A 13,722-nucleotide genomic window follows, 5' to 3' on the forward strand; every position below is an offset into this window, starting at 1 on the left:
CGGGCGGGCGGCGGGGAGGTCGGTGCGGGGCCCGCCGCCCCCCCGGGGCCGGGCCGGGCCGGGGGCGGGGCCGGGCGGGGCTAGCGGCGCATTAGCGCCTTGTCAATTCGGCTGCTCAGACTTGCTCCGGCCTCCGCGTCCGCGCCCAGCGACGTGCGGGCGGCCTGGCCCGCGCCCTCCCGCGCCCGGCCTGCGTCCCGCGCCCTGCGCCGCCGCCGCCGAGCCGTCGCCCACCGCGCGCCCCCGGCAGCGCCGGCCCCATGCCCGCCGGCCGCCGGGGCCCCGCCGCCCAATCCGCGCGGCGGCCGCCGCCGTTGCTGCCCCTGCTGCTGCTCTGCGTCCTCGGGGCGCCGCAAGCCGGATCAGGAGCCCGTGAGTACCCTGCGCCCCGCTCCTTCCCCCCTGCCAGAGCAGAGGGCGGGCGCCCGGGGGCAGCCGCGGGGGGAGGGGGCGCAGGCGCCACCTGGACGGCCGGGGAACAAAGGAAGGCGCCCCCGGCGCAGCCCTCGGGGCGCCCTCACCTGCGGGGCACACGGCGCCGCAGCCCACTGCCCAGAGTCCTGCTTCCGCGCCTGAGGCCCTGTTACCTGGGCAGCTGGGTCGAGGGCTCCAGGCCAGGCCCCGGGGAGCTGGGAAGATCGCGGCCTGAGACCCTCTGCACGCCAGGACGTGGCGGGCGCACGCGTCTGCTTCGGTAGACTCTGAGCCGCTGGGACTGCGGGGCACCGCTCCCAGGCGGGGGCGCACGCGGTTGGCGCGCTGGGTGCGGGCCCCCAGCGGGCCCCCCCAGGCGGAGGGATGAGCCCCACGGGGTGGGCGGGGCTGCAGGGGGGCCGCTCTGGCCGCCTGGCGCGCAGCCCGGGGTCCCCGGGGACTTGTCTCTCCACGGGCCGGCGCCACCGCCCTCCCCCTGCGGGACCCGGTGCACGGGGATCCGCGGAGTCCCCGCCACCGGCGGCGCTTAGAACCGTTTTCGGCCAGGCTGTGTCGGGCGGAGAACCTCCTGCAAGAGGAATCTTTGTGAGCGAGTGGGTGAGAGGGAGAGGGAGCGGGAGTCAGTGAGTCCGGGCACCGGCGGGCCCAAACTTTGAGGGGGCCCACTGGGAACCCCCTGCCCTACGGGCCAAGACCCCCGCCCTGGAGGGACTTCTGGCCTCAGGCACTCCGGGGCCCCCCATCCAAGGAACACCCCCGCAAGGATACGTCTCCATATCCAGACCCGCTCTGGGACACACCCAGAGACACACAAAGAATCACACTGGCTTGTGGCCCGTCACCCTCGCCCTCAAACTCGCGCACACTGCATCCCAGATGCACATTCGCACACCATCGCGGACGCACACATTCCATCTCCGAAACACACATTCATGATCACACACATCCCACAGGGGAGGCGACCCAAGGGCACAGAGGCAGACACCACTCGCCCCAGACGTTCAGTCACTCCACGCACCCCATCCAGGCGCACGGGCCACCCCGGGGGTCGCCGGGCACACACGGCTCCCAGGCTCACCCACCCTGTGCTGGGCTGTTTGCGGGCTGCCTGTAGGGCTCCTCCGGGAAGGGGCAGAGTGCGGGCATCCTCTAGGGGCACTTGCTGAAAGCCTGGCTCTCCCCTGGCATCTGAGCAGGTGAGGGGCTACCTCGGGCCCTCCCAGGGCCCCTGACGGCTCTGCCAGGCGGTGGGCAGCGCCTGTGAGTGCCACTGTGAGCGCCAAGCTTTGTTTTCAGCCAGTAGAGCAGCAGGCAAAGGTGTGTGGGGGTGGGAGGGGGGTGTTGTAAGTATGTTTTTTCCTTTAAGGGGGGAAGAAATTAAATAAAAGATTCTCACACCTCGGCAATATGTTTCTACTTACGGTGTGTCTTAGCACCTGACCAGCAGTCGGGTGGGTCGTAAAGTGTCTGCAGGTACCAGCAGGACGGGAGATGGGGACCCCCGTGGGGACCCTGGGATGGAGGCCACCCTTCCGCCCTGGTTGCAGAGAATCTCACACTTTTCCCTTTTAAAACACATGGTGTTCCTTTTTAATAACGGCAGTGGCTCCAGATTGGGAAAAGAGGAGAGAAAAAACTTTTAAAGGCCCCAGCTCTGCGGGAAAGGAGGGGAGGCAGGGAGTGAAAAGGGGGCTGTTCAAAAGGCAACCTAGGGATCTGCTTTGGGGAGCCCTCTAGGAGGCCCTCCAAACCAAGCCAAGCCCCCACCAACTCCAGCTCAGTGGGTTGTTCCCAGCTGCTCCCCCGCCTGGCCTGGAATGTGTGCGTCCCTGTCCCCAGTGCCTTAGCCCATTGTTTGTGGAGGCCTGGAGGGAGTGCCTAGTCAGCCTGGACCCCAGAGCTGGGAGGGGCTGTCATCTTTGTAGTTCTTGGGGGCTGCAGGCTTCTGAGCCCTCTGGACATTGGATTGCAATCACATCTCATTGATCTCCCCAACAAGTAGAACGTATTTCTCCTCCCATTTTGTGGAAGAGAAAATTGAGAACTGGAGAGGGGAAGTCAATTGCTCAGGTTCTCCCACTGGGGTTGCACCCATATCCTGGGAGGAGAAAGTGTCCTTCTGACCTTACCGGCTGGGGCTAAGAGGGTGGGAGACTGGCCTGTCCAGGCCCGCCTGGCCTTGCCTTCCCCCCACAACCCGTCACCGCTCCGTGTCCCCCGCCCAGCCCCGGGAGGGCAGCTGCAGCTGCTGGCAAGTGAGCCACGCCAGCCCAGGCCAGGCGGGTGTGGCAGAGGGGCAGTGCCCCCCAGCCAGGACCCCCCAGAGAGCCCCTTCCTGGCCAGGCCGTGGTGGCGGGTGTGGAGGCCAGAGGGGCGAGACCTACTCTAGGAGGGCTGAGAGGGGCCTGGGGTCTGGGCAGGCCTGGCCGTGCCTCCCACTCTGTTGGGGGGGCCCAGGCAGGAAGCGGTGGGTGGGCCAGGGCAGAGACGCTGGCACGCCCGAGTTCATGCAGAAGGAATTCCGAATTAGCGGGCGGCTGGCTGCCTGGGACCTCCAGGGCGGCCCCCTGGCCCCCAGCCCCCCGCCCCCCTCGGCCGCCCCCGCCTCCTCGGCTCTGGCCGGCTCAGCCGGCTCCTTCGCACGGACGCGGAGACCTCCGGCGAGCCCTGGGCCAAGCCCCAAGCGCAACTGCGATTCCAGGCTCCAGCAAGACAGAGCCCTCGAGCCAAGCTTGCCCCGGAAAATCATCAGGGCCGTCCCAAGAACCGTGTCCACCCCACCTCGCCCATCTGGGGCAGTGAGGGCAAGTGCCGGGCGGCGCTGGCATTCAGGGGGCCTCCCGGGGGGCCGGGATCACCCTGTCCTTGGCTGCCATCTCTGCGAAGCTGGGCTGCCCTTGCCTCCTGCAGTCCCTTCTTCCAGCCGCCTGGGGAGTCCTTTTAATGCAAATCTCACCGCATCCCTCCCTCCCCGGCTGAGAACCCTGGAATCCCTCCTCCCTGCAGGTCAGGATCTCTGACCTCTCAAACTTCATTTCCCACCGCTTCTGCCCCAGGACCTTGGCACTTGCAGCTCTCACTGCCTGGACATGCTGTGTTAGATAATGTCACAGCTACTTCTCTTACTTTATTCAGGTCTCTACTCAAAGGTCACCTCCCCAGACAGGCCCCCGGAGCTCCTGCCGCTGCTCTGTCTTCCTCCAGCTCCTGCTTTACTTTCTCCCGTATTTATTGTCTTAGATATTTATTTATTTATTTTTCCTGCTGCTTCCTTGGATTTGATGCCCACAAGGGCAGGACTTTTGTGTGTCTTGGTTATCATCCCAGTGCCCACAGATCCTGACATACGTAGGTACCCTGTGAAAGAATAGATGAACGCTTGAGCAAACAAAGGAGCGGATGAGTCTTTACAACCACTCTGGGTGGAAGGAGAAGCCCCTTTCCAGAGGCTCAGAGAAGTAAACACTGAGTCCGGGTGCCGTGACTCACGCCTGTCATCCCAGCACTTTGGGAAGCCAAGGCGGGTGGATCACTGGAGGTCAAGAGTTCGAGACCAGCCTGGCCAACATGGAGAAACTCTGTCTCTCCTAAAAATACAAAAAATTAGCTAGATGGGCATGGAGGTTACGGTGAGCCGAGATTGTGCCCCTGCACTCCAGCCTGGGTGACAGAGTTAAACTCTGTCTCAAAAAAAAAAAAAAAAGTAAAACACTGAGTCAGGCTGTGGGCATTCGAGTCCGGGTCAACTTGGTTTAAAGATCTCGTGGGAAAATGTTGTCTCCAACAGTATTTTCACTCCACTCAAACAACCCCGTGAGGTTCGTTTTGTTGGTTTTTATAAATTTAAATTTAAATTTAAATTTTTTGTTTCTTTTTTGAGACACGGTCTCACTGTCATCTAGGCTGGAGTGCAGTGGTGCAGTCATGGCTCACTGCAGCCTCAACTTCCCGGGCTCCAGTGATCCTCCTGCCTCAACCTCTCAAGTAGCTAAGACCACAGGCATGGGCCACCACCCCCTCCCCACCTGGCTAATTTTTGTATTTTTGGTAGAGACAGGGTTTTACCATGTTGCCCAGGCTGGTCTCAAACTCCTGACCTCACGTATTACTCCCACCTCCACCTCCCAAAGTGCTGGGATTATAGGCGTGAGCCACCGCATCCAACCAACCCCATGACATTGATGCCATGATGCCCACTTCCCAGATGGGGAAACTGAGACTCAGAGGCATCAGGAGGTTGGCCTGTACACCCCCTCCTCCTTCTCTGGGCCTTGGTTTCCCTATGGACAAAATAGATTCTTCTTAGGTTCTGGTCTCCAGAAGGGGAACTCCTGGGCTGCCCTGATGGCCAGCAGGAGAGGAGGCATCAACCAGTCATGGGCATCCCCAAGGCTCCTGTGCCTAGCACCCGACTCACACACAATCTGGTTCAGGAAATCCTTTCCCCTCTGACTTTCACAGTAGCCCGGGAGACAAAGAGCTTTCTCGTTCCTGCTTTGCAGATGAGGAAAACTGAGTGGAGGGAAAGAGCAATGATGTCAAGTCCCTTTGGATGGAAGTTGGGGATGTGCAGTTTGCCAGGGCTGCCTTTAGTCCCAGAGGTAGGCAGTGTGGAGCAGAACTTTGGAGACCAGAAAATCTGGGCCTAACTACTCTGGCCTTCCCTCATTCCAGCAAGGAAATTCAATCTTTCAGAGCCAGAGTTTTTTCATCCTTAACATGAGCAGGATTGGCCGAGAAAATGTAGGTAAAGTCTTAGCCCAGTATTCAGAACACAAGTGCCCAATAAATGGTGCTCTTAGGCCAGGTGCGATGACTCACGCCTGTCATCCCAGCACTTTGGGAGGCTGAGGCGGGTAGATCACTTGAGGTCAGGCGTTCGAGACTAGCCTGGCCAACATGGCGAAACCTCGACTCTACTAAAAATACAGGCTGGGTGCGGTGGTTCACCCCTGTAATCCTAGCACTTTGGGAGGCTGAGGCAGGCAGATCACGAGGTCAGGAGTTCGAGACCAGCCTGACCAGCACGGTGAAACCACATCTCTACTAAAAATACAAAACTTAGCCGGTCATGGTGGCATGCGCCTGTAATCTCAGCTACTTGGGTGGCTGAGGCAGGAGAATCGCTTGAAACTGGGAGGTGGAGGTTGCAGTAAGCCAAGATAGTGCCATTGCACTCCAGCCTGGGTGACAGAGGGAGACTCTATCTCAAAAAATAATAATAATAATCATAAATGGTGCTCTTAATGATTGAAGTAAGGGTCAGGGCTTTCATTTTAAGCAGTGCCCTTCCCCCACAGAAACACCTACTATGTGTGAGGCTCTGGGAGTATCACAGGAAGAACCCACAATCTTTTGTTTCTAGTTGCCAAAAAAGAAAAACGAAATGAGAATGAAAAATAAAGAAGGTTAGGCATAGTAGCTCATGCCTGTGATCCCAGGACTTTGGGAGGCCAAGGTGGGAGGATCGCTTGAGGCCTGGAGTTCAAGACCAGCCTGAGCAAACTAGCAAGACCTCATCTCTAAAAAAATATTTAAAAATCAGCCAGGTGTGGTGGTGCACACCTGTAGTCCCAGCCATTCAGGAGCTGAGATGAGGGAGGATCGCTTGAACCCAGGAGATCGAGGCTGCAGTGAGCTGTGATCATGCCACTGTACTCCAGCCTGGCCAACAGAGTGAGACCCTGTCGCTAAAAAAATAAAAAGCAAAGCATGCCTGGGTGTGTTGGCTCACTTATGTAATCCCAGCACTTTGAGAGGCTGAGGGAGGTGGATCACAAGGTCAGGAGTTCGAGACCAGCCTGGCCAATATGGTGAAACCCCATCTCTACTAAAAATACAAAAGTTAGTCAGGCGTGATGGTGCACACCTGTAGTCCTAGCTACTCTGGAGGCTGAGGCAGAAGAATTGCTTGAACCCGGGAGGCAGAGGTTGCAGTGAGCCGAGATCGCGCCATTGCACTCCAGCCTGGGTGACAGAGCGAGACTCCGTCTCAAAAAAACAAAGCAAAGCATAATGTTTATCATAACGATGTGCTAAGCAAGAGTCACTTGGACCCGAATGAACCTGTATGCCCGAGTTGTGTGATCACTCAGAGAACCTTAAGCATGTCAGTGATGAAGAGTTTTGGAAGGCTCCAGTGTTGGAGTCAGACAGACCTGGACAACTCTAGGTCTGTCAGTTTGCCCACCAGTGTTGCCTTGGGCATTTAACCCAACTGATCTTTACTTTCCCTATCTGTAGAATGGGGGACAATCATTAACAGTGCCTTCTCAGGACTACCATGAACCCTGGAGGTCCTGGCACGGTTGGGGGCTTGGAGGGTCCCCGCCCTGACCTGACACGTGCTCCTCTTTGACCCCAGACACAGCTGTGATTAGCCCCCAGGATCCCACACTTCTCATCGGCTCCTCCCTGCTGGCCACCTGCTCAGTGCAGGGAGACCCGCCAGGAGCCACTGCCGAGGGCCTCTACTGGACCCTCAACGGGCGCCGCCTGCCCCCCGAGCTCTCCCGTGTGCTCAACGCCTCCACCTTGGCTCTGGCCCTGGCCAACCTCAACGGGTCCAGGCAGCAGTCGGGGGACAACCTTGTGTGCCACGCCCGCGACGGCAGCATCCTGGCTGGCTCCTGCCTCTATGTTGGCCGTAAGTCGGCACCCAGAATACCCCAGGGGTAGCCCTTGGGAGCGGCATCTCCCACTGGAGAGAGGCATGAATCGTGGGCCTTCTGGCTGGGGGATGAGTGGTGGGCACACTGGCATGGCTATGCAGGTCTTTGAGGTGGGAATGAGAACCTGGAGATCCGGTCGGGCGAGGTGGCTCATGCCTGTAAGCCTAGCACTTTAGGAGGCTGAGGTGGGCGGATCACTTGAAGCCAGGAGTTCAAGGCCAGCCTGGCCAACATGGCGAAACCCCGTCTCTACTGAAAATACAAAAATTAGCCGTGTGTGCTGACAGGCACCTGTAATCCCAGCTACTTGGGAGGCTGAGACAGGAGAATCGCTTGAACCCGGGGGGTGGAGGTTGCAGTGAACTGAGATGGCACCATTGCACTCCAGCCTGGGGGACAGAGCGAGACTTTGCCTTGAAAAAAGAAAAAGAACCTGGAGATCGGGTCACCAGCCTGTCAAGAGCTCATGCAGGTGTCACATCAACTGTGCTGGCACTTCTCAGCAAAGGGCTGAGACTGTCCTATCTGCCCTCCTTCCACTCCAAGGTGGGGGCCTGGCAGGTGGGCAGCCACCCCTTGGCCCAGGCTCAGCTGGTCCAGACCCTCAGCCAGCTTCCTGCACCCTCCCCCTCTCCCAGTGCCCCCAGAGAAACCCGTCAACATCAGCTGCTGGTCCAAGAACATGAAGGACTTGACCTGCCGCTGGACGCCAGGGGCCCACGGGGAGACCTTCCTCCACACCAACTACTCCCTCAAGTACAAGCTTAGGTTAGTGGTGGCCCGAGGGCAATGTGTGTGTCCCAGGCTGGCTGTGTGACCTTGACCAACGCGGACCCTCTCTGAGCCCCCATGCACTGTCTGCACCCTGAGACTGCCATGGTGAGGTCTGGGGGCCAGAAGGAACCCTCATACATCCTGTCCCCCTCCCATCCCTGCAGGTGGTATGGGCAGGACAACACGTGTGAGGAGTACCACACAGTGGGCCCCCACTCCTGCCACATCCCCAAGGACCTGGCTCTCTTTACGCCCTATGAGATCTGGGTGGAGGCCACCAACCGCCTGGGCTCTGCCCGCTCCGATGTGCTCACGCTGGATATCCTGGATGTGGGTGAGCCCCTAGTGTCTGCTAGGCCCCTCCCTCGGGCACCAGCCTGGCCCACCGGGCATCCCGAGAGGTCCCTGTGCCTTCTCATTTTTCCTGGGATCCCGCCTGCCCCTCCCCAGCCCAGCAACTCCTGGGCTGTCCCTGCTGGTTAGAGGGAAGGTAGGTAAGTAGCTGAGCATCCGCTCATCAGTCCGCAGCCCCCAGAAACAGCCATGATACCCCCACTCTACGGAGAACACCTGGCCTGGCCACACCACCTCCCCCTCGGCAGCCCAGGTGTGCAGGAGGGGGCCCTGGGGAGAGGGGAGGGGACGCCCAGGTCGGGAGGCGCCCCAGGAAGCCGAGGCCTGGAGCTGGGGGGCGCAGGGCGGGAGGCAGGAAATGGATGATCTGTGAGCAGAATTGAGCCTAATCTAATTAGGGTGTTTCTCAGCCCCAAGCAGGCCTGTGCCTTAACCCTTTAGGCCCCTCACCAAGGCCTCAGGGGGAGAGGCCAGCTCACCCTGCTGCCCTCAGGGGCCCCCAGAAGGATCCTCAGCCCCCCCAACACACACGTACTCCGGGGTTGTAGCCCCCATCCCTACTCCCACAGCCTCACTCTTCCCCACATCCTAAAGCTACAGTGGGAAAATTCTAAGCCTCAGTTGCTTCTCTGCACCCAGCAAAATGTCACATCAAAGATTTCAGTAAGAGTGGAAGGGAGGTGAGAGTGGGGAGGGGGTGGCAGGGGGGTTCCCAGAAGGCTGATGGCCTGACAGCCCCCCACCTCCTAAGCATGATAATAATATCATCAACCCCGCAGTGTCTGCTTTCCCATAGTCAGTTGAAGATAGGATTATGTTTCGCCCGTCACAGATAATAATGGTGATAACAGCTAACATTAATTAGGTGCTGAGTGTTTCTCCAATATTATATATGGTGTAATCCACCAATCCTGGGGGTGGGGGCAGAGGGAGGAGGAGGAAAACAGAGGCAGGTGCCATCTGGGCCAAGTGCCCTGGGCCACACTGTTGGGGGGAGTTAAACGCAGACAGTTCCAGGCTGAAAGGGGCCCTCCGCCCCGCAGTGACCACGGATCCCCCGCCCGATGTGCACGTGAGCCGCGTCGGGGGCCTGGAGGACCAGCTGAGCGTGCGCTGGGTGTCGCCACCCGCCCTCAAGGATTTCCTCTTTCAAGCCAAATACCAGATCCGCTACCGAGTGGAGGACAGTGTGGACTGGAAGGTGATCCGCCCATTCCCTGACTCCGCCCCTGCTCCTGCCAGGCCCCGCCCCCGTTCCTGCCAGGCCCCGCCCTCTACTCTGACCCTGTCCTGGCTGTCCAGGTGGTGGACGATGTGAGCAACCAGACCTCCTGCCGCCTGGCCGGCCTGAAACCCGGCACCGTGTACTTCGTGCAAGTGCGCTGCAACCCCTTTGGCATCTACGGCTCCAAGAAAGCCGGGATCTGGAGTGAGTGGAGCCACCCCACAGCCGCCTCCACCCCCCGCAGTGGTGAGCACCCCTCTAGGGCCGGGTGATCCAGCGGCCAGTCCCAAACCAGCTAGAGCCTCTGTTTCCTTGTTTTCTTTTCTTTTCTTTTTCTTTCTTTTTTTTTTTTTTTCTTTTGAGATGCAGTCTCATTCTGTCGGGAGTGGCGTGATCTGCACTCACTGCAACCTCTGGCTCCCGGTTTCAAGGGATTCTCCTACCTCAGCCTCCCGAGTAGCTGGGACTACAGGCACGCACCAACATGCACCAGCTAATTTCTGTATTTTTTAGTAAAGATGGGGTTTCACTGTGTTGTCCAGGCTGGCCTCGAACTCCTGACCTCAGGTGATCTGCCCATTTCAGCCTCCCAAAGTGCTGGGATGACATGTGTGAGCCACCGTGCCCAGCCTGTTTCCTGGTTGTCTCCAAGAGAGTAGAGGTCTCAAACTGGTGGCCCCCCCAGAGCTGAATGTGGCCCTTGGATCTATTTTCTTTGGCCTGTTGTTTGGAAAAAAAAAAAGTTTGACCAACTAGTAGAAATTTAAAACCAGGAAGTTTTTACACAAATATCCTAGATTCCTTAGAAAAATAAATTCTCTAGAAAATGTAACAGCATGGCCGACAGCCCCCACCAGCAGTGGTCACCCCTTCCCAGGACCCTCACTCTCCATTTGCCCATCCCCACCTGGCCTGTTTTGGACACTCAGACTCCCTCCTAAGAGGGCCAGCGAGGCCAGGCGTGGTGGCTCATGCCTGTAATCCCAGCACTTTGGAAGACTGAGGCTAGCAGATCACGAGGTCAGGAGATAGAGACCATCCTGGCTAACACGGTGAAACCCCATCTCTATTAAAAATACAAAAAATTAGCCGGGTGTGGTGGCAGGAGCCTGTAGTCCCAGCTACTTGGGAGGCTGAGGCAGGAGAACAGCATGAACCTGGGAGGCAGAGCTTGCAGTGAGCCAAGATCGCGCCTCTACACTCCAACCTGGTCAACAGAGCGAGACTCCGTCTCAAAAAAGAGGGCCAGCGAGTTTGAGACCCCTGCTTCTAAGGCCAATGGGCTGCCAACTCCCACTTTGATGGGCCTCAGTTTCCCCTTCTGATCAAAGCAGGGGGATGGGAATGATTAGGTGCCTAGATCTGCCTCCTCTTGCTGTCTGGGGTTTCTCTGGGTCCACAGGCCTCTACTCTCTCTTTTGTGAAATGAAACAAAAGCTATTACTTGGAATGTCTGGCCTCTGTTTCCCCATCTGGAAGGTAGGGTCGAGAATCCCACTTGCCTTGGGCTGTCGTGAGGGTTGGATGACATAATTTGTGGCAAATGTCCACATGGTGGGTGCCACCTAAGTGCTTGCAGGCAGTTGGCATGGAGGTACTTATTGTCCTGTCCCCCCAGGGTTTCACTGCAAGGGAGACTGCTTTTTCTCAGGTGAGGACACTGAGGCTCTAGGAGGTCACACGGGTCTGAACTTAGTTCACGGGGAAGTCCAAGCTCACTCTGGCACGTGAGATGATAGGGAAACTGAGGCCCTGAGAGGGTCCCAGAGCTAGGGAGGGGTAGAGTCAGGCTCCAGCCAGCTCCCCAGCCCCTATCCCGGGCCCCTCCAGGTTCGGGGGTGGGCGGGAGCAAGCGCAGCCGGGAGGGGCCTGAGCCTTGGCCCCTGCTCGTGCCTGGCACCTGCGATTCTTGCACAGGAGCCAGCAGGCCGCTGCGTCCGCAGGGGAGGCTGGGAGGCCGGGGAAGGCCAGCAGGGGCGGCGGGGGCCGGGGCCGTGCCAGGGCCTGTCAGCGGGTCCCCGGCTTTATTTATGACGTGAGGCCGATGTCCTTATCCGCCGGCCTGCTGGGGGGCTGGCTGCAGCCGGCAGCTGGACCGACAGGCAGGCCTCCCACCTGGCCCTCCCGGCCCACTCCCTGTCCCATGGGCCCATGCTGGGGACTGTCCCATGGGGTCATCTTGCACTCGGTCTCTCTTCATCTGTCACTCTTCCTCTGTGTCTCTGTCTCGATCTCTTTGTCCCTATGTCCCCAGGGTTTCTGTCCTACCCTGATCAGGCCCTTTCCTCCTGGGCTGACCCCCTTCGCTTTCACCTACCCTGCGTCTCCATCTCTCCATCTCTGGCCTCGGCTCTCTCATCCGTGCGTCTTTCTTCCTTTCTCTTTTTCAGCCCCCTGCTCTGTCTGTCTCTGTGTCTCATCCCCCCCGGCTCTGGCCTCTCTCATTCTCCCCTCCCCCCACTCCACTCGCACCTGGCTCAGGCCACAGGAATCGGGTTCCTGGAGGAGATGTGGAGGAGGAGCCCCTTCCTTCCCCCGCCCCCCCACCTCCCCAGGGGCGCAACCGGGCCAGGGGCGCAGCTGGGCTGCTGTGCAGGGCCTCGGGGAGGACTCGGTCCCTGAGAAACCGGGAGGGAGGTTCCCGAGGGGAACATGGTCCTGCCGCGCCGGGGTCTTCCCTCTCCTGCTCGCGCGCACCCCCTGCCGGGCGCGCCCTGACACTGCCGCTCCGCCCACCACCAGAGCGCTCGGGCCCGGGCGGCGGGGCGTGCGAGCCGCGGGGCGGAGAGCCGAGCTCGGGGCCGGTGCGGCGCGAGCTCAAGCAGTTCCTGGGCTGGCTCAAGAAGCACGCGTACTGCTCCAACCTCAGCTTCCGCCTCTACGACCAGTGGCGTGCTTGGATGCAGAAGTCGCACAAAACCCGCAACCAGGTAGGAAGGAGGGACCCGCGGGCGTGGGGGTGGGGACAGGGAGCTGGGGGGCCCAGGAAACAGGGGAGGGGGAAGAAAGCAGGCTGTGGACGCAGGTCTGCAGCCCCCACGACACCTCTGCCTTCCTTCCAAGCACAGGACGAGGGGATCCTGCCCTCGGGCAGACGGGGCACGGCGAGAGGTAAGGTGGGCCTGAATGGGTGTGCGGGAGGGAGCAAGGGGAGGGCCCCTTCCGGTGGCTGCAGTTCTTCTTCACACCCCCCATGCCTCCCAACCCCAGCCTTAGAGTCGCTGAGATGGAATCCGTCCTCTTCCTTTGTTATTTATCAGCATTTATTTAGCACTTACTGTATAACTGGCATTGTCTCCTTTAGCCTAAGAACATTCAATGCCCTGAAAATGTCTGAAGTGGAATCTCCTCCGAAATGAATGAACATACTCACCCTAGTTAGCACGTATGGGCGCCTACTGCATACTGGCCCCACGCCAAGTGCTTTACCTGCAGCTCAGATAGCCTCGCCAAGGCCCAGAGAGGGGCAGGATCCTGCCCAAAGTCACACAGCCAGAAGCGGTGGGAACAGGACCCGAATGAGGGCTCCTTCAGTGGCTCTGTGGTGCGGCCCTCTCCCGGGCTCCCTGCTTAGCTCGGCTTCCCCTCTGCCTGCAGGTCCTGCCAGATAAGCTCTAGGGTCGCAGGCCACCCTCCCTGCCACATGGAGACGCAGAGGCCGAACCCAAACTGGGGCCACCTCTGTACCCTCACTTCAGGGCACCTGAGCCACCCTCAGCAGGAGCTGGGGTGGCCACTGAGCTCCAACGGCCATAACAGCTCTGACTCCCACGTGAGGCCACCTTTGGGTGCACCCCAGTGGGTGTGTGTGTGTGTGAGGGTTGGTTGAGTTGCCTAGAACCCCTGCCAGGGCTGGGGGTGAGAAGGGGAGTCATTACTCCCCGCTACCTAGGGCCCCTCCAAAAGAGTCCTTTTAAATAAATGAGCTATTTAGGTGCTGTGATTGTGAAGGTGAGTTTGGGCCCTACCTGGCCTGGGGTGGGGGCTGTAAGATTTTAGGGGAATGTGAGGCATCTTAATGACCCTTTGAGATTAGAATTTTCACGTCCCAGGACTTCAGACTGTCTCTCCAGTATTTGCAAGGTCTGATTCTGAACTCCTTGGAGAATGTGATTCCAAATACCTGAGTTGGCTGGTCCCGAAGGTTCATGCCTGTAATCCCAGAACTTTGGGAGGCCAAGCTGGGAGCATTGCTCGAGGCCAGGAGTTGGAGACCAGCCTGGGCAACAAAGGGAGACCTCATCTTTACTAAAAGTAAAAAAT

At 59.2% G+C, this 13,722-nt stretch overlaps 1 protein-coding gene across 4 annotated transcripts; it reads left to right on the forward strand.

Moving 5' to 3' along the window:
* Nucleotides 1-34: 34 nt before the first annotated feature.
* Nucleotides 35-13,402, forward strand: CRLF1 (cytokine receptor like factor 1). 4 transcript variants are annotated; one of them, XM_033197678.1, is made up of 9 exons: nt 35-372; nt 6,800-7,081; nt 7,745-7,874; nt 8,045-8,214; nt 9,278-9,435; nt 9,537-9,663; nt 12,202-12,389; nt 12,528-12,570; nt 13,057-13,402. In XM_033197678.1, the coding sequence occupies exons 1-9, from the start codon at nt 261-263 to the stop codon at nt 13,068-13,070; spliced, it is 1,224 nt and encodes a 407-aa protein (XP_033053569.1). In that variant the 5' UTR covers nt 35-260; the 3' UTR covers nt 13,071-13,402. The 4 variants fall into 4 exon arrangements, with proteins under 4 accessions (XP_033053569.1, XP_033053568.1, XP_033053567.1 ...); XM_033197677.1 differs by having other exon boundaries at nt 12,523-12,570; nt 13,057-13,397; XM_033197676.1 differs by having other exon boundaries at nt 38-372; nt 9,537-9,705; nt 13,057-13,398.
* Nucleotides 13,403-13,722: the final 320 nt, after the last annotated feature.

The sequence above is a fragment of the Trachypithecus francoisi genome, unplaced genomic scaffold (assembly GCF_009764315.1).
Source record: "Trachypithecus francoisi isolate TF-2019V2 unplaced genomic scaffold, Tfra_2.0 Lachesis_group5, whole genome shotgun sequence".
In the NCBI taxonomy this organism is placed as follows: Eukaryota; Metazoa; Chordata; class Mammalia; order Primates; family Cercopithecidae; genus Trachypithecus; species Trachypithecus francoisi.

Coding starts and splice junctions, on each gene's coding strand:
- CRLF1 (XM_033197675.1), top strand. CDS start 261: ATGCCCGCCGGCCGCCGGGGCCCCGCCGCCCAATCCGCGCGGCGGCCG. Junction 7,082..7,744: donor CTCCTGCCTCTATGTTGGCC/GTAAGTCGGCAC, acceptor CCCCTCTCCCAG/TGCCCCCAGAGAAACCCGTC. Junction 8,215..9,277: donor GCTGGATATCCTGGATGTGG/GTGAGCCCCTAG, acceptor TCCGCCCCGCAG/TGACCACGGATCCCCCGCCC.